The sequence below is a fragment of the Grus americana genome, chromosome 15, assembly GCF_028858705.1.
Source record: "Grus americana isolate bGruAme1 chromosome 15, bGruAme1.mat, whole genome shotgun sequence".
In the NCBI taxonomy this organism is placed as follows: domain Eukaryota; kingdom Metazoa; phylum Chordata; class Aves; order Gruiformes; family Gruidae; genus Grus; species Grus americana.
Window position 1 is genome coordinate 2,261,362 of NC_072866.1, and position 18,632 is coordinate 2,279,993.

Genomic DNA, 18,632 nt, shown 5'->3' on the forward strand with positions numbered 1-18,632 from the left:
AATGCATATAACACGTCCCTCACGTATTTTCCAGGTTGTTCACTTGATTCAACCCCAAATTTCCCAACGTATTTACCAAGCCCAACGTGTCGAGGTCCCAGCAGGATGAGTTTGACCCGTCCCTCAGCGAGCGCAGCCCCTGCTCGGCGTCTCCCACGGGCCTGGCGAAGCTCGTGAGGGGACAGGGGAGTCGCGGGGGGACAGAGAAGCCCAAGAGACCATTCTGTTTCTTTAGACTCGCCCGGGTGGCTTGGCGAGGGGGTGACCGGGGACCGTCCCCCGCGCTCAACCCAACACAGAAGTCATCTGCCTGGGGATACCGAACAGTCCCACCCCCGGAGGGAGCAGGGGGATGGATGCTCCGTGGGAACAGCCGGGTTGCCACCCAAGGAAAGGTGGAAAGCGCGTTACCGGAGGACCTGCAACCCCTCCTGCCATTGCAGGGGGTCTGCAAGCCTCGGCATGCCTCCGGGTCCCCGGGACGGAAGGGGTACAAGCCCTAACGCCCCCCCGGGGGGTTACACAGCTGCTCTCAGGCGTGAAGCGGGCAGCGGCTGAGGACGAAGCGGGCGGCTCGGCCGACGGACGCTCCGCCATGCCCGGGCAGGGCCGGGACATCCCGCCGGCGGTGGGCGGGGCCGGGCAGCTGAGGCCCGCCCAGCCGGACACCACCGAGCGGAGCCGGGTCGGGGCGAGGAGAACCGAGCGGAGCCGAACGCAGTCGGGTCCAGCCTAGCCGAACGGAGCCGAGCCGAACCGAACCGAGGTGAGCCGCCCCGCCCCGCCGCCCGCTCTTGTGGGGGACGCGGCTCCGCGCTGCCCTGGGCACCCGCCGAGACCGGCGATGAGTCCCCGCAGCCGCCCCGTTCCTTCCCCGCCTTCGCCGCTCCCGTGCCCGGGGAAGCCCACCTGAGCGGGGCCGGGCCGGGCTTGCACAGCGTTGCGGTTTCTCTGTGTCTCGCCCTGGCAGAGCCCCGGGACCGCCCGCCTTGCCTCATGGCTGGGAAGAAACTCATCGTGGTGTTCGGGGCGACCGGTGAGTGCTCGGGGAAAGGCCCGGCCCCTGCCTGGGGGGTACCTCCGAGAGCCCCGGGGCTGGGTGAGGGTTGGGCCGTGCCACAGCGACCTGCCCTGCTGCGGCGGAGGGGCAGAGGTGCTTTGGGCCCCGCAGCAAAAGGCGGGGGTGCTGATAACTTGCAAAATATCTGGGCTTTGGGGTCCCATGGAGGTTCAGGGCGTCTGGAAGGGACCCGCCTGGCTGGAGCAGCAGCACAGGGAACAGGCGGTGGGACTGGCAGGAGGATGGGTTGGAGGGACCTGGCCTTGTGTCACAGGGAGAGCGGGGGGTCAGACAGCTCTGTCTCGCTGTTCCAGCTTGTCCCAGCTCCCTTTATGAGCAGAGCCCTGCGGGAAGCTAGGTCTCTGAACAGGTCTGTACCTACAGGGGCTCAGGGGGGCCACGTGGCCCGGGCTCTGCTGGAAGATGGGACCTTCAAGGTCCGCGCGGTGACGCGGAGCCCCATGAAGAAGGAGGCCGAGGAGCTGAAGAAGAGGGGAGCTGAGGTTGTGAAGGCGGATCAGGACGATGAGCCATCACTGGAGCTGGCCTTGGCCGGTGCTTACGGAGCCTTCATTGTAACCAACTTCTGGGAGCACTGCAGCAAAGAGAAAGAAATCGCACAGGTACTGGTGCTTGCTTTAACTGGGACCACATGCGGAATGGCGGGGGGGGGTGTCAAGGGACAGCCGTGTGGCATCAGGGTAGGGGTCATGGGACAGCCTTGCCAACCCTGATGGTTCAAGTGGCCAGTCCAGAAAAGTCCTGAGGCCTCACAAACAAACCAGGTCCCAGTTCTTGCAAAGCCAGAACTTGTTTCCTGTTCGCCTGTGGTCATGTGGCTCCAGAATCTGGTGCCTCCAGGGGTCGTTAAATGTTACAAGACTTGGCATGGCACAGAGTACTGCCTGGGAGTTAGAGTAGCAGGAGTGGGAAGACTTGGCTCTGCGGAGCTTTCCCGGGGCTCAGCCAGGACTGTTGCTGCCTGCAGTCTTGTAGTTCTCAAAATGTGCTGCAGTATCAGAAATCCCAGGGCCTTTCTCAAGGGTGGTGTTCACCCCAGGACAGATTTCGCAAGGTGGCAGGCACAATTGCCATGCCTGGATGGCAGCGAACAAAAGATAAGATACGTTAGGGCAAGTATGTTGGCCCTGGCAGATCTTTAGGGCTGGTGTCTGTGTGCTTGGTGGAGGAGCTAGTACCAAAGCTGTAGAGTGTGTGGTCTTTCTAATGTAGGATGGTGTAAGCAGAGGGACTTGGCTCCACCTGGGCAACTCACAGGGCTCACTGGGTCTGCTCAGCCTTGGTTCCAGCTGAGGGCTTGGGCTGCCAGGTGCTGAGGAGCTTGCTCAGCTGTTGTGTGTTGCATCCTGCCCTGACCAGAACAACAAAGGGGAGGGGGTGTGGGGGGTGATGATGAGAGCCCCCACATGTCCCATTCCTTTCTTTATGGCTGGCTTCACCTTTCACCCAGGGGAAGCGACTTGCTGATCTGTCGAAGCGCCTCGGTCTGTGCCATGTGGTGTACAGCGGCCTGGAGAACGTGAAGCAGCTGACGGGGGGCCAGCTGGAGGTGCTCCACTTCGATGGCAAAGGTGTGGTGGAGGAGTACTTCCAGAAAGTTGGTGTTCCCACCACGACCATCCGACTGCCATTCTACTTTGAGAATTTCCTCTCCATCTTCAAGCCGCAGAAGGCCCCGCAGGGAGATACCTATGTCCTGGGTAAGATGGGACCTCTCACTCTCCAGGTTGCTATCCTGTAGTTCTCATCTGCTCCCGCTGTGCAGAGGCTCACTGGGGGGTGGTGAAACCACCAGGGCTGCAGACTGATGGGGAAAAGAGGCCTGTGCCAGCTTGACCTCAGCAAGTTGCCAGCTGCATTATGGTCCTTCAGACTTGTTTGGTGGCCTGCAAGAAATAAGTGAGATCCTGGTTGTGTTTCTGGTGCTGAGGGTGGCTTTGCAGATGCCAGAGTGTCTCTGGACACCCCAGCTCCCTGCAGTTGGGGTGTCAGAGGTGGGGCTGCAGATCTAGGCGAGTGATGGTGCTGCTCTGGCTGCTCGCGGTCTCTTAGCTCAGCCCTGCAGGTGCTTTTGTGGCTTGCCACACTGATGGGTGCTCTTGGATCTCCCTCACCTTGTGTTCAGAGGCTGGGTGCCAAAACTCCAGCTGTACCTTCTCAGAGCTGGGCTCCCTCAGGCAGGGCTGCACTCTGACGGGGATCAATCTCTCCCATACAGCGCTGCCCATGGGGGACACCCCCATGGATGGGATGGCAGTGGAGGACATTGGGCCTGTTGTGCTTTGCCTGCTGAAGTCCCCAGGGGAGTACATTGGCCAAGTGATCGGGCTCAGCACTGGCAAGCTCACTGAGGCAGAGTACGCCGCTGTCCTCTCCCAGCAGATGGGCAAGACCGTGCATGCCAGCAAGGTAGGAAGGGTCCTTTGGCGTATGTGATGCTCTGATGTGGGGGAAGCTGGTTCAGGGCCCTGCAGCCCACCTTGAGGTGGGAGTGGGGCAGTGGGTGGATGATCCTTGCACCTTCCTAACAGCTAGATGTGCCACAGGTCCCTGCCCAGGCCCTGTATGGAGGCTGAGCGGTGGCAAAACGAGTGCTGTCCTGCCCCAGCAGCAAGGTCAGGAGCTGCCGGGGGGGAGGGCCCTTGTAAGCTCAGTGTATGGGTTTGGTACAACCTAGCGCTGGTGTCCAGGATTAGTCCTGACGCCCCTATGCGCAGCTGGAGCGCACATTGGCACCGAAACTGCCTTGTTTGTATTGTCACTGGGACAACTCACACTCGTGGAGCATGCAGGTGCGCCCAGGCAGGTCTGTGCCTGGCTCTGAGGGATAACCGAAGCGGGAGGTCTCCAGAAGAGCCAGGGGCCAGGCAGTCGCTAGTGGGGCTGGGCACCTACAGAACATGTCTTTGCTGTGTGCCCCTCCCTTCAGCAAGCCTCCCCCTCGGGCCATGCTGTGTCAGTGCTGTGTCACCGTTACAGTGCTCCTGGCCTCTCTGCCCCGTGACTTACTTTTTTGTTTGTGTTTGGCTGTGCTGCTCCCCCCTTGGGCAGCCAGTACCATGGATGAGGGGTGTGGTGGCTCTCTGCTTTGAGAACAAAGTACAGTACATTTCAGCAGAAACAAAGCACCTCTGATGCTCTCTGCAGGTTCGGCTCTGCCAAGCACAAATAAGCAGCTCCCTTCTTCCCAGGGCCCCAGCACAGTGCAGAAGCACGGTGATCCACGCTTTGATTTGGGCAGAGAGGGTGGGTGCTGGGGTACTGGGGGCTGCCTGGGCTGCTCAGGCTCTCCAGAGCTCTCCTGTGTCCCCTAAGCCCGTGTTTCTAGACCCCTCAGCCACGGCTCGTACTCCGGTGCAGGGAAGGGCTCCCTCAGAGCTGCTCCAGGCCTCGGCTGCCAGGCAGAGTGGGTTGCGTGCCTGAGCCCAGGCCGGCTGTGTGCCAGAGCCGGGTGCTGGCGCCACGCTGGGCTGTTCCCTGCCAGGCAGGGCTGCAGGGTGCTCAGCGGTGCTGCGGCTTCAGGGGGGCGGCTGGCTCGGGACAGATCCAGAAGAAGCTCCTGAGCATCTGTGCAGCGTGATTTCCCCACCACCCCCCTTTCTCACACTGCGCCTGGAGGAAGGGTGGACTGGGAGGAACTCGTGGGTCAGCACCAGCCAAGAGACGGTGGTCTGCTTTATCCCACCACGAAGGCTTTCCTCCGCCTTGCCCTCATGCTGTGGGGCTGCTGCTTCCTCTACACAAACCCAACCAAAATGACTTGCAGAGCAGCAGATCCCTCCTCACCAGTGGAAATAACATGGTGGCCCTCTTTGGCTTCCCCGCATGGTGCAAGGGAAAGGCCCCAGCAGCCTCTGCCCTGTGACAACACTGGGTTTTTTCCCAAATTCTTTTTGCAGATCTCACCAGAGGAGTATGAGAAACGTGGCTTCCCTGGGGCCAAGGAAATGGCCGCTATGTTCCGTTTCTATGCCCTGAAGCCAGACCGCAACGTGGACCTGACCATGAAACTCAACCCCAAGGCCCGCACCTTCCATCAGTGGGTAGTGGACAATAAGGCTGCCTTCTGACCCTTCCCTCCCTCCTCTTCCTCCTGAGTTTCTGCAGCAGGAACTGGCCAAGGAGGTGAGCTGTGCTGAGCCACGCTGCCTTTCCACTAGCTCCCTGGGAAGCGCTGGGTGCTCCAGGGCTCTCCTGCAACTTGGTTGAGACAGTTTAGACCAGTGCAACTAGAACAAGAGGAAAGGCTGTACAGCTGCAGGCAGGTGGGGGAAGGACTACCTTTGCATGCTATCTTCAGGGAGGCATTTGTTTAGTGATTCTGGGTGTTTTCACGGTTGTAGGGTGGTGGTAGCTATTTCTTTCCCAGGAGCTCTGAGCACGCAGCACTGTGCTGAACTTGTACCTCTGGGCCCCACAGGGCAGTGCCTTCTCTGCAGGTACCAGCCACCAGCCCACAACTAGTGCTGGCTCCTAAGCAAACAAAACTCTGGGGTTTCTGTGTGGACCGGGTTCAGGTACCGCAGGTAAGCCAGCGGGCAGAGCAGCACACCTGGAGAGACGGCGCCCTGTGTTAGCACCACTCTGGCAAAGAGGTGCCTGCAGCTCTGTGCCTGCAGCCCCGCGGGTACCATGCAGTGACTTCCTGCGCTGCATTACCTGAAAGCTGAACCTACTTCCTCCGGTCAGCTTTTAGCTGTGCCCTGGCCTTCAATCACTGCCCTTGTGAACTGAGTAAAACCTTTGCAACCTCAGGATTTAAGACTCACTTAAAAAGCTCCTTCCCCCATGCCAGCATATGCTCAGATAGCAGCTCTGGGGTTTGGCACTCTTTGCCTGTGCTTTAATTCAGTCGCAGCCACCAGAGAGATGCTCGAGACATCTATCCCTGTCCTCTCCTTGTCTGAGACCTTTGTTCCTGTTCCTGGGGGAGGGAAAAGGGGGGTGACGAGCTAAATCGAAAGAGTAGACAAGGCAGCAAGGCACAGCACGTGTTAAATATCTTTATGAAGTCAATCTTATTTACATGGATACAGAATCACTTTACAGACAGTTTAATCAGGAGGCAACGCGTGCTTTATTTCAGCAAATTAAGAAGGGCAAGACTACACGTCCTTGTTTAACTGGTCGATTAGTATGTGGGCTGATGGTACCTGCACGGTATAACTAACAACAGCGGGCTACAAGTAACCATGAAAATACTCACTGCAAGAGTTCAACTCCACCTGGAAGGAGTGATCCACTTCACTTGTATTCTCACACATGTAGAATCAGTGATTTATGCTACGGGTGTTGCGCTAATGTAATAAAAGACTTTTTGTCCCAAACTGGCAAAGGGCTTGGTGATAAAACTTGTACCCATTCAGAAGCAACAGCATTTGTGTTGTAACTTCAGTTAATTTGGGGGAAGGGAGGGGGGGAAGGGAAACCTGAGACAAAGTGCAGAATCCATCACTGCCCTTTGTGCAGGAAATCAGCAGGACTAAGAAACCCCACGGCTGCTGAGGGAGCCAGGGCAGCTGGGCTCTCGCAAGTCCCGGCCCCAGGGAGACTTCCCACGCAGAGATGTGCAGGACAGCTAGGAGGGCCATTGTAAAGATGGGGTTAAAGCCTCACTGACCCACCGAGTCTCCTGGGAGAAGATCAACAGTGATAAGTTCACCAAGAACATCTAGCATTCAGAAGGGCACCTGAGCGAGCAGCAGCCATCTCTGACTCCATACAGCAAACTGCTCCGTTCTGTCCTGGAAGGACAATTTTTATTTCACGTTTCCACTGTTTTAGATTCTAAATAATACTTCAACTTTAATTTTTACCAAATAAGCTTCCAGCAGCAGTAGGGTCTGCAGAGCAACCTCATCAGAGCGCCACATTTCTGCAAAGCTGGCGTGTTCCTTCATTACCATTTCCTGGGATGGTGGGTGGGTTTTTAACATGATGATTGTTGGTGCCTCAGTGGTTGTAGCCTCTCCAGCTGGGATTCTCACTGTGCTGCTGACGGACATCCTTCGCTCTCCAGAGCCTGCTGCCAGAAAGATTCATCCCCAACTGCAAAGATGATCTGCTGCGGCTGGCTCAGTTTCCAGTAGAACGCTTCCCTGCAGTTGAAGCAAGAGAGAAGTTTAACGTTTCCCAAGCGAATCGGCCCAAGGCATGCAGCCCCGGCAGCCTGCTTTGCGAACGCAGGCGTGCGAGCGCCTCCCCACCCGACCTGCTGTCGCGCTTTGTCAGCCACGCAGAACAGACGAATTCAAAGCCTCAGACAAGCTGAGCCCCTGGAACCCAAGACATGATGATTTCAAGTCCGCAACGCTCCCTCACGGCAGTCAAACACCAACTAAACGGCACCCTGAGTTATAACGCTGTACATGCTTGCGTGGTGGGGGCCTTGCTGTGCTTTATGACAAAGACGGATCCCTTCCTGGTGCTGCGAGCCCGTGGTGGGGGCGAGTTCAGCCTGAGCGTACTGGCACCAGAGGCTCTGCAGGCCCACCTGCGCCTCCCGGCAAGCCCGGGCTTTGCAGTGGCAGCAGAACTGCCCGGTCCCAGCTTTACCAGCTAACAGGAACAGCCTCGGTGCTTTGCGTCGGGTACAGCCACTGAGTGGACAAGGAAGCAGAGCTGCAGGGGAGGCCAGCAACCGCCCTGAAGACTTACTCAGCATTTTTGCTGCAGCAACAAAGCAATTTAGTCCTTGGCTTTTTGCTCCAAGTCACAGGGGATGGCTAGGGCTTTTCCCACCAGTGGCTGGAAGGCCTGAGGCTAAGTGAGAAGCAATGCTGTGCTTTTGCTGCTTCTACCTCCCAAGAAGTACAAATTCTGCTTAGCATGAGGGAAAGACGACAATAAAACACAAGAGGCCTCCTACCTCGGATGGAGTGTCAGGAGCTAAACATTTTCTTAAGTTTGGAAAGGAATCCCTCCTTGTTCTCCTCAGCCTCAGGCCTATCCCCGCCTGCGTCACCGCTAGCCGTGGCCCTGCCACCTGGACACAAACAGCAAAGGGCTGCAGTCAGATACATCTCCCACCGGTAGCCAGCACCCCTGACCAAGCGAGAGGATTATTTTAGACAGGGAATGGTCAAGTCAGCTGGTTTTTCCCAGCGTTCTCATGTACAGGCATCTCTGCCCATCACCCAGGGCCGCACCTGGCAGCGAGCCACAGTACTTGACCACTTCAGTGAAAGCACTGGAGAGCCTGGACCCCAGAAGTGGAAGAGACCACCATGAGCCCGGGGAACACCCTTCCCCTCTCCCCAGCCCTCCAACTGGTGAGGGAATTCTCCTGCTGCACAATCAAGTCAGGGACCCCACAAGGCTTTGGAAACAAGCACTTGGAATTGAGAGTGTGCCACTAAAAACAAGTTGTCAACTTGACCACAGCCAGCCATGACTTTACAGGGAAGAAAAAAAAAAAAAAAAAAAGGCAAAAAAGCTGTACTGATGGTCCTTGGAACAGTCTCTCTTCCTGTTTCATGGTTGTGTCATAAGCCTTTAGAGCAAAGTAGTGCAAAACCATTCTGGGAGCCTGCTTCAGGTAATTTCAAGCAATACTCAAACAGTTATCAAGGAGAGAAAACTAACTCGGGCTAGAATGAAAAAGGCTACAAGTATTTCAGAACAAGTGTCCAGGTAAGGAATCTTACTGGCAGCAATGAGCATAATTTTCCTGTATAAACAGGTCCCAAGAAGTTGTTTGTCCCTCCAGAAGTGGCTACAGCAAGAACGCAGGAGACCGCTTTGCTAATCTGCTTTTTCTACTGTAAAACCGTCAATAACAAGAGCCCCAAATCCTCCCCAAGCTTTCTTTGCGAACAGAGAACACGAAGTCCAGTCCTCCCCCGGCTGACTGCTGAGCTCAGACTGATGCAATGGTATGAAATACCGAGGCCTGCAGCAGAACACGCCTCCATCCACTCAGGGTATTTCAGCTTCCCAGAGCAAGGACACGCTTTCAGCAACAGCCTGTCTCTACACTGCAAACTACTGGCGTTGTTTTTAATCCACCTTGAAGCTTAATTGTGGTAAAAACTGGCAGGTTTGCTTTTTAAAAATTATGTTTGGAGAGCTTTTTTTTTTTTCCTGTGGCTCACAGACATCTTTAAAAAGCTGGAAAGAAAGCTTTGTGCTTAGAGATCTCTCCCTTTCCCCCTCAAGGCTGACCCTCGGTGGAAAACACATAATGAAAGCACTATAAAACATAACATTGGTTAGTATTTGGCAGATACCGCCTTCCAAATATCCTGAACTTCAGCCTGTATTCCTCAGGCTTTGCCATGTGTAGTAGAGAGGACTCGAGTTACTGCGATCATTTAGAAGCTTTGAAACACTCACCTCTGCCTAGCTGTACGCAGTCATAAATGCCCTTTTTGATTTCAAGCATAAAAAGAAATCCAGCTGGCTTTAAGAAGTTCATTTTTCCAATATGAGAAAAGGAAAAATTGTTTTCCAATAGTGAAAGACAAAGCTCTTGCCTTACTGTTTTACCGTACATTTTGCCTTTAGCCGCTACTGATGCCAGGTACCTCACTCCTGAAACTTAAAACATGTAATTGCTCAATCAAAATTTTTAATTTGGAGTTGAAAGAGCAGCTTTACAAAGCTCCCAGCTGACTTCACTCCCTCCATTGCGCTGGACGCTGCCTACCAATGAATATTTCTACCCTAGGTTCCTGCACATGCACGGAGAAGGGCTCAGAGCAGCCTTGACAGCAGTGCTCCCCTTCAGCTTTCAAGGAGAAATGTCCCCGCTGCGCTTAGCAGCGCAACGGATTAGCGCTCTCAGAAAACTGGCCTGAAGCACATTCTCTTCTTCCTCCTCTGCTGCTAAGACAAGTTACTTCTGGCACAGGGGCAGAAGCAGGGAGCGGAAGGCATTCATCAGCACAGCAAGACTCACCACAACTTGTCCGGACCCTGGAGTATCTCAATACCTGCTCTCTGTTCATGCACAGATTTGCCCAGTAAGTATTCGAGTAAAGCTTTCTGGGAAGAGGCTACCTCCTTGCTTTGTACTGCAGTCTTTTAACATCACACTAAAACTACTTCCAAAATAACGTGCTTGGCAGGTTGTGCTGACACGCTGTCTTGAGGTGACATGGCTCACCTTCCTGCCCAGGAACCCTCAGGAAGCGCTCGGCGCTCCCACGCCAGCTCCTCGAGGAAGAAGCACTAAATCCCTCTGCTCACCTGATGCTGTATTTGTGACCCCGTTCACCGTGCCGTCCACGTCCGCCTCGTCCTCGGCATAGCTCATCATTAAGGCTCTCTGGCGATCCGTCAGCCTCCTGCAGGTCGAAGACAGAGGTGTTAATTACAGCCGTCTTTAGGGACAGATGTATCTACAGGCCTCCTTAACCCTCTCCAGCAGCTCGCGCGAGAGGCAGCTACTGGAAGTACAAGATTAGTACACTGCGAATCCCTACGGCGCTCTTAAAATGGGCAATCTATAAAGAATAAGCCCCAATGGAAGAGGAGAGATACAACCCACTGCGTTTCACCAAACTGCAGTGAAAAACCACGGTATTTTGAAGCGCTGAGAAGAACTGTGTGGGGCTGCAACAGAACGCACGTCTGGTGGGCAGACCTCAGGAAATGAACTCCCTTGCTGAGTGCGGCAATACAAGCTGAAAAGTTTCCTTCACTGCAGGAGCAGAGGGTGGCCAAGCAGTCTGAAAAGGAACTACTAACAAGTTCAGTTCCTCTGAGCTGTAGGTGTGAGAGCACAGACGCGTTACAAGCCAGAACACCAAATTTATGTAACCAGGATCCAGACAGAATCACAGATAGCCAGGCAAATCCGCAGGTGAAGAACTACTTAGGTATTTCCAAGGTTTAGGATTTTTAGAGCTGGGTTATCAAATGGTATTATTAACACACACACACACACACAAAAAGTCTACCTCACATTAGAATTAAAAGCAGAGTAAGAAATAAATGATCTTGATAAAGCAGTAAGGAATTTTCACAAAGTCTTTCTCTCTGAACAACATTTTTTGCAAAAAGTTCAAGATTTCACAGAAACTTGTATTAGCTCTACTTACTGAGGAACTTTTATCTTTATGTGAATGTAGTGGTCTCCGTAGCCATAACTGTTAACCTTGGGAATGCCTTTCCCACTCATTCGAATCCTCTGGTCTGGCTGAATACCAGGCGGTATCTATGAACACAGAGGTGTCACGTTTATTACTCTAGTTTAACCATTGATATAGCAATTACATTACACGTCTATAAAAATTAACTACTTCTCCAGCAAGCTTCAGAGTAGGATGGGAGAGATCTGGAAAGGAGGGGTGACCAAGCAGGTCACAGACTACCTGACGCTCAACCCTGGAGAAGTCTGACAAGCGATACTGGCAGATTTAGGAGATTTGCACCACCTTTGCAGCAAAGGAGAAGTCTCTGCTGTCCCACATCGATTTATGCCCAAGGTCTTCCACGTAATGGTACTTACCGTGATATTGATTGTCTCGTACAAGCCTTGACATCTGGCTGTGCCTCCCAGAACAGCCTGTGCTATTGAAATAAGCAGGTCCGAATGGATATCTGCTCCATTTCTTCTGAACACAGAACTTTTTTGAACCTAAAAGGCAGGCAGTTCCAAAGAGATGTGAGCACCCCACCACAAAGTTCTCACGGTAAACTGCTTTGAAGGTTCCCAGAAGAAAACTTATCAGAATGCTGCAGTCAGACCCTTTACCATCCACAAACTGCACGGCTAAGAAGTCCAAGTTAATGTTGAGTCTTTTAGAAAAACAGATCTTGACATAACTGTAATTAGCCAGAGGCTTAGGAGGACACCTGCTTCCTATCTCAGCAACTCCCTCCCCTAATCCTGTTGTTAATTTATCACTGTCAGTATGATTCTGCAGAGACAGAGAAGATGCTGCCTTGTCCAGTACCCTGAACAGGGGAAAGCCAGAAGAGAAGAGGCAGACAAGCACCTTTGCAGTGGCCTCACAAGTTGGAAGAGAATTAAATCCTCCTGCACCGCAAAAAAGGCACTGAAAAAAAATGTTCTCCTCGACAGAGACACGTGTGACAGGATCCCCACAGGAGAAGAGGGCCCCAGGTACAAAACCCATGCAAAGCAGGACTTCACGTGTATCTGCAGGACGCTTGAGCAGCCAGCCTCTCACGGGCGTTCCCTCAGCACTCCCACCCACACGAGCAGACAGCTCCTTGGCATTTCCAAGTCAAAGACTCGAGGCATCAAGAACCTACGCTGCATTTTGATGCGCACTGCTAAGGGCCTCGTCCTGGAACAAGCAGCACAATTCTTCACAAGCAGACTTAACATTACACCTCTTGTTACAATGCAAATCTTCTGCTATCTCAGAAAGTTCACATGGATCATGTTACCTCAGCTGTTTCAAAGGATCACTCGCTCTTCCTCCTCCGTCCCCCATTCAGTCAGGCTTCCCCGGCAGTTGCAAAGGGAACGAGCAACCAACTTAATACTGAAAACAGCCAACAACGTAATGATACGTACCCTGAACGTAATGAAAATTTCTTTCTTCCCCACGGGCATCCGGACTGTCTGCCCATCCTCAACACCTGCAATGAGAAAAAAAACAAGGGAACGTCAACTTGCGTTGTAATCCACGTGTTACTGGAATACCTACAACTCCTGCCGTCCCCAAAAGCCGCCCAGCACCGAACACTCTCCACAGGAGCCCAGGAGCTGCGGCCAAAGGTGTCGTCAGCACATGTTTATACCTCTGAGGTGGTCACTACGGCCCAAGCAGGCTCGTTACTTCAATCCCTTACAGAATTCTTTTGGGAAATGCATCAGACCAAGGAACACTGGGCAGCCTCCACAAGCTGCAGGAAAATTCCAGGCTGCTCACCCAGGGTGGTCTCAAAGAAGCAAGTCTTCAGCCCCACCACTCGTTTTATCCTCTCCGGCGAGGAAGGCCATCAGCACGCTTTCCTGAGCGAAGCTAACGCTTTCAAGATTCCCACCCTCCCTTTTCGCTTTCAAAAGCTGCCTAGAAGAATCCATGCAAGAACCAAAACGTGAGCTCAGGAAGGGCAAAGCAAACACTTATATCCACGGCCAGAAAGTTCATCTCATTACTAGCCCTTTCAATTGCCAAGCTATCAACCTGCTTTGTTCTCAAGATAACTTGCCTGCAGCAAAACTTCTTACGTTGCTCTCACATTCGTACCTGGCAGGGACCAGCCACGCTTTGGAGGCAAGTGCCTTGCTGTTGGCCAGGTGGAAGGAAATAACTGCAGTTATTTAACAGGGAGCAGCACGCAAGTACACCACTAACCAGCTGGCACAGGAACCACCACTGTCTTCTTTTGTTTGGTTTGCCCCGTTCCTCGACACACTACGCATGGCGTTGTTATGATGGAACCACGACCGCCGCATCGTCGGCACGTAGATCGCATTACAAAAGGGCCGGTATTTATCGTCTCCTAGTGAAGGAAGCACAGATCGTACAAATATTTGGTATTGACCTGATACTTTTCACTTCCACAACACACTGTTGGTGACTGGTGCAGCACATTTGAGTCCCTCTAACTGCAGGTGCAGCCTGACAGGACAGCGATGCCCTTTAGCAAGGAGAGGAGCAGAAAACTGGCTCAAAAATCCAGAGGGGATGCAGCTTGTGAGAAGCTGGATCAGATTCAATTGCCATCACATTCCAATTTCCACTGAAAACCATCACGACTACGAGCAAGTGTCTTGAGGGGAGGGGAAGGGAAACGTAATGCTTCATCTCTGGGATTTAATGCACAAGCAGGAACAAAGCTCCTTACAGCACTATTTCACAAGGAACTACAAACACCTGTATTTTGAGGAATCCAAGGACAATCCACTTGCAGAATTTATTGCCAGTGTCCAGGAAAAAATTACAGAGACTAAGCTATGGACTGAACCGTGAAAGCCACCCGCCAGACAGAAGCACGCAAGGCAACAGTGGGAAGAGCCTGCAGTCTCCTCTGACCAACCACACCTGTTCTGCGCAGAAAGGTATTCTGGTCACAGATGGATTGCTGGTGCCCATTCCAATGAGTGGAAATTGAAAGCCTGAAGCTTGATCATTACTTACTGTAAGTAACATGCTGCCCTGGTTCACACATCTTCTTATTTCACGATTACCCTTAGGCTGTCGTCACCGTCCTCCTCCCTCCGCCCCTCAATTCAACGTATCCCATTTAATGACCAAGTAATTTCAGAACTGTTGCACTATATAAATATGGTTTGTGGAACGTGCAACACCAGATGATAACCCTGAGGGCTAGTGCTTTTATCTTTAATACAAAGAAAACCTTCCTAGTGCCTCTTGACATCAAGTCCACACTAACTCAGCTTCACCCAAGATAAGCTGATGACTGCAGTGAGAATTTTTCACCACAGAAGGGACTGACTTGCCTCAGCAAGGAAAAGCACAGCAAAATCTCTCTTAAAAAGCACTTACCATGCCAGTGCCACTGCAGTAGTGACAGCGCTGCGCTTTGGTACCAGGTTCGTGTCCTTTACCATTGCAACGCTCGCAGGAGTCGTTGATGTTCACCACGATCTCCTTGTTAACACCTTTTGCAGCTTGGGTGAACGTCAGTTCCATGATATACTGTACAGGAAACACTGACATTAATCTACAGGTGATGTGCGATGGGGTCCTTAAGCAGACTGAAGCTGGTTTAGGTCAAATATCAAACAATGCTTAAGATACATCCAGGTAGTAGAGGGGGAAGAAACAGATTCAGAAGGGTTCTGCCTCACCTGAGGAAGCAATCATCTGTCCCTCATAAATAAAAAGGGTACAGAAGGATAGCAAACATTACAGGAATTATGATTACACCACTATGATGAGCTGTTGCACAGCAGAAATGAGATTTAAAAATATAAGGAAGTAAAAATAGAAGTCAAGCGTTTTTCTGCCTTCAGGAAAATTCTTAATGCTTCTGAAGGGTTTGTTTAATGGGAATGCAGCAACAGGTGAGGGAGCAAGGCTTTCAATACTGATGAATCCCAAGCTCTTCCTCAAGAAACTCTTTACATCAGCAAAAATGACAGCACAAAATAGGAAATTCTGTCATTTTTAGTAAAGGTAATTTTTAGTAAAGCCAGAAGTACTGAATACCAAGCGTTTCTGAAGGCAGCACATAAACCAACACCATCACTACTTGAAAGAGCACTGAGGTACAGTACAAAGAACAAGACATAAGTTTTGTTTTATTATGGGCTCCACTGCAAAGTTAAGCCAATTAAGTTGCAAAATTAAGCCTATTAAGTAGTCAAACCTAACGCTGGAAGGCTTGTTTTATAGTTAAGAGGTATTTTGTGGGTTTTAGCGTTACAGATCAAAGCAGACATATGTAAATCAACGTACAGCTGAAAAGATGCCTCTACAATGAGGGAATTGTTTGGCAGCACCAACTGGTGTCAGTAAACACCAGATGAAGTAGCTGAAGTCAAAAAATATTCTGTACGGAGGTGTGGAGAATGCATCTACATAGCTTATCAAAAAATACATGCCTCTCCCACCCATGCAACAAGACGCTCACGTGCTGACATTCTCAGGCACAAATTCTTTGCTTAAGCTCTCTCCCGGAGCGATCTGGACAGACCAGTGTCCCTCTCCAGCTTTTGAGTTTTTAATTTCCCATTTTCATTTCATTACTCAGAAAATAAACGCACTTCATACCTCCTGTGGCTGGTCAAAGACATTCTGAAAATCACCAAAAGGGGATCCCGAAAACTCTCCGAAGATTTTTCTGAAAAGCTCTTCCGGGTCAATCGATGGACCACTGCTCCAGTACTGCCGCCCAGCGCCGGCACCTGCTGCGCCAGGATCAAAACTAGCCGTGCCGTACGCATCATACTGTTTCCGCTTCACTTCATCACTTAATACCTTTGAGGTAAAAGAACGATGCCATCAGGACACGGTACAGATCCCGAGTGACTGGACGTTCTCAAACCTTCTTGTTATCAGGAGGGCTATGAATTACTGAAAAGTGGCTTCTTCCCTGGTATCTCTCAGCTCGTTATCAGGAAAATAACGAGATCTTACTAATTTATAATAAGCAAGAATAACTTACAGCAAAAACAAGCACAACAAGATTTCTGGACAAGCTGAAGAGCAGGAAGAAACGGGGCTGGGGGAGCACAGCGGAGGGCACCTCTGTCTCCAACAGCTAGTAACTGCTGACAGCTTTTTCTGTTTATTTAAGCTGACCAATAATTCCACGGCAGTGACCACTGCAACCACGCCAGTCACTCACTGCTAAGAAAGAGCAAAAGTTGCAAGAGCCCAAAACGTATCCAGCTAAACCAGATATTTGGGATCAGTAATTGCCTGGAGACACCGTTGGGACAGAGGCGCTCGAGCCTGAAGTAAAAGACATCAAAAAATACCCATGGTTTTACAGGAAATGCACCCAAGAAACGGTTTCCCCCCACCTACCCCCCAATCTTTCCTCCTTTTCATGACGATAAAATCCTGCGTATTACCTCATAGGCTTCTGCCAGCTGAGAGAACTTCTCTTTAGCTTTAGGGTCATCCTTATTTGTATCAGGGTGGTATTTCTTTGCCAGCTAAACAACAAAAATCAAACTGTTAGAGACAGACAGAACTAATTTACTTTAGCATACCTCACATGCCAGGAAAAACCCATTAGGCAAAGCTTGGCGCTCACTATCCTGTATGTTAGGGAACTAACAGCCTTCACTTTCCGTCATCACCCCAGCAGAAGGAAGTACAGAAGCTATTCCTGGGTCTCTCAGCAATTCCAGGACCTTCTGGAAGGAGACCCGCAATGACCACACTTACGAGGAGATCCCCAAAGTGACACGCCGAGCATCCCCACCGCCACGTCCCCTTGTCTCCAGCGGGTGCAAACACTGGGATCTCCAAGGCGGTTTTCGTCTTCGCCATACAAGAGCGGCCGCGGGCGGCTACGACTCCTCCATCTGGCTGCGGGCCCTCGGCCGCAGCCCGGCAGGGTGCCCCCCCCCGCCCCGGTAGGGTCCCCCCCGGACGTGCCTGGTAGTAGGCCTTCTTGATCTCCTTCTGGGTGGCGGTGCGGGGCACCCCCAGCACCTGGTAATAGTCCTCCCTGGCGCGGGCCGCGGCGCTGCTGTGGAAGGCGGCGGCGGCGGCGCGTCTCGTCCCTGCGGGAGAGAAGGGCAGAGGGGCCGGGGTGAGGGCCGCGACGGCGCCGGGCAGGACGCGGGACAAGGCCGGGGGAAGGGGCCCGGCCGCCGCACGACAGCCCGCGGTTCGCCGCCCCCGCCACAGCCCCCGGGGTGTCGTGTGGGTGTCGGGTGTCGTGTGGGTGTCGGGTGTCGTGTGGGTGTCCCCCCCCCCGCCCCACTCACCCGCGGCGCAGAGCCCGGCGCACAGCGGCAGGAGACGGCGGGCGGCGCGGGCCGAGGCGGCGGCGGGAGGCGGCGGGACGCTGAGCCCCCGGACGAGCCAGAGCAGCGGCAGCCGCCCATCCCCCGGCCCGCGGCTCCTGGCGGCGGCGATAGCGGCGGCCGCCCCGAGCCAACGCGAGGAGCTCCCGGCCGCCATCTTGGCCCGCGCGCAGCGCTGCGCATGCACCCCCGGCGACACGCGACGGACGCGCCGCGGACGAAGACGCGCTGCGCCTGCGTAATAGCCCCGCGTGGTTACCGCGCCGGTACTGGGAAACCCGTTGCTGCGCACGCGCCGTGCGGCTGCCGTAGAGCGGCGGTGTCAGCGCGCGGGGGGTGCCGGGGAGGGGGACCCCTGGCAGAGACCCCGGCCTGGCGGCCCCGGGGAGGGGAAGGCCCGGGAGAGCCCCCGCGAGCGGTGTTCACGGTGCTCACGGTGACCGTGCCAGGCACAGCGCCAGCCCCGTGCTGAGGAGACCCCGGGGGGGGAGGCAGCGGCAGGCGCCACCCTCGTGTCCCCGTGGGGCAGCCAGGCCCAGCCGGGCCTGCGGCACGCTGCGGCAGAGGGGCCGAGGCCGGCCGGGGGAGGGAAGCTCGGTGCTCCGTGCCCGGGGCCCTCTGCTCCCCCCCCGCCCCCGAGGGCCGTTCTCCTGCCCGGGCGGGCGGAGCGCCGGCAGAGAACCGCAGTAAAGGCCCTTCCCAGCCCCGCACGGCCCGCGCCCGGGGCAGGAGCTTTCCTGCGGCGAGGAGGGTGCTCCGTGCCGAGCGCGGTTCTGCCTCCGGGACCGGGGCTGGCGCTGCCAACCACCCGTCAGTACCGGGGCTGGGCTCTGCCGTGCGTGGGAGGACGGGGCGGCGAGGGGGGATGTGTCGGATCCCGTCTGCTCTCGCCGTGCCCACGCGAGTGTCAGGGCCCGGGCCGTGGGGGAGGAGACCCGGGCTCCGACCCAGCCCCCGCCCCGCTCCCCGGCAGCTGGCTGCACACGGGGGGGCTCCGTTCGCAAACGGGCGCTGAGCCCGCGGGACGGGAACCGCCCCCCCCGCTCTCCCCGGCCTCTGCCCGGAGCCCGAAGGGACAGCTGCCCCTTGTGCCCGCGGGACATTTGGGTGACGGGGGGGGGGTGTCACAGCCCCGGGTGTCCGTACGTGGGCAGCTGTCGGTCTGGCGACCCCGAG

At 54.1% G+C, this 18,632-nt stretch overlaps 2 protein-coding genes across 3 annotated transcripts; one reads left to right on the forward strand and one right to left on the reverse strand.

The window, feature by feature from the left end:
- The first annotated feature begins 646 nt into the window (after positions 1-646).
- On the forward strand, positions 647-6,416 carry NMRAL1 (NmrA like redox sensor 1). Of its 2 annotated transcripts, XM_054842913.1 has the most exons (6): positions 647-766; positions 971-1,036; positions 1,445-1,683; positions 2,532-2,781; positions 3,300-3,490; positions 4,981-6,416. In XM_054842913.1, exons 2-6 carry the CDS (start codon positions 997-999, stop codon positions 5,149-5,151), a joined length of 891 nt encoding a protein of 296 aa, XP_054698888.1. In that variant the 5' UTR covers positions 647-766; positions 971-996; the 3' UTR covers positions 5,152-6,416. The 2 variants fall into 2 exon arrangements, with proteins under 2 accessions (XP_054698888.1, XP_054698889.1); XM_054842914.1 differs by lacking the exon at positions 3,300-3,490 and having other exon boundaries at positions 668-1,036.
- On the reverse strand, positions 6,071-17,656 carry DNAJA3 (DnaJ heat shock protein family (Hsp40) member A3). Its single transcript, XM_054842911.1, has 11 exons — positions 17,418-17,656; positions 17,083-17,210; positions 16,551-16,634; positions 15,745-15,951; positions 14,515-14,667; positions 13,360-13,507; positions 12,573-12,637; positions 11,535-11,663; positions 11,125-11,240; positions 10,271-10,368; positions 6,071-7,179 (listed from the first exon to the last, which is right to left on the reverse strand). Exons 1-11 carry the CDS (start codon positions 17,611-17,613, stop codon positions 7,157-7,159), a joined length of 1,347 nt encoding a protein of 448 aa, XP_054698886.1. The 5' UTR covers positions 17,614-17,656; the 3' UTR covers positions 6,071-7,156.
- Between the last annotated feature and the right edge of the window lie 976 nt (positions 17,657-18,632).

Bases quoted from the DNA above. Each gene is read 5' to 3' on its own strand.
- NMRAL1 (XM_054842913.1), top strand. From the start codon at position 997: ATGGCTGGGAAGAAACTCATCGTGGTGTTCGGGGCGACCG. The intron at 1,037-1,444 runs GTGAGTGCTCGG...CTGTACCTACAG, and splicing joins CGTGGTGTTCGGGGCGACCG to GGGCTCAGGGGGGCCACGTG. The intron at 3,491-4,980 runs GTAGGAAGGGTC...TTCTTTTTGCAG, and splicing joins AGACCGTGCATGCCAGCAAG to ATCTCACCAGAGGAGTATGA.
- DNAJA3 (XM_054842911.1), bottom strand. From the start codon at position 17,613: ATGGCGGCCGGGAGCTCCTCGCGTTGGCTCGGGGCGGCCGCCGCTATC. The intron at 15,952-16,550 runs GTAATACGCAGG...TTTACCTCAAAG, and splicing joins AGCTGGCAGAAGCCTATGAG to GTATTAAGTGATGAAGTGAA. The intron at 14,668-15,744 runs GTATGAAGTGCG...TTTCCTGTACAG, and splicing joins TCTTTGACCAGCCACAGGAG to TATATCATGGAACTGACGTT.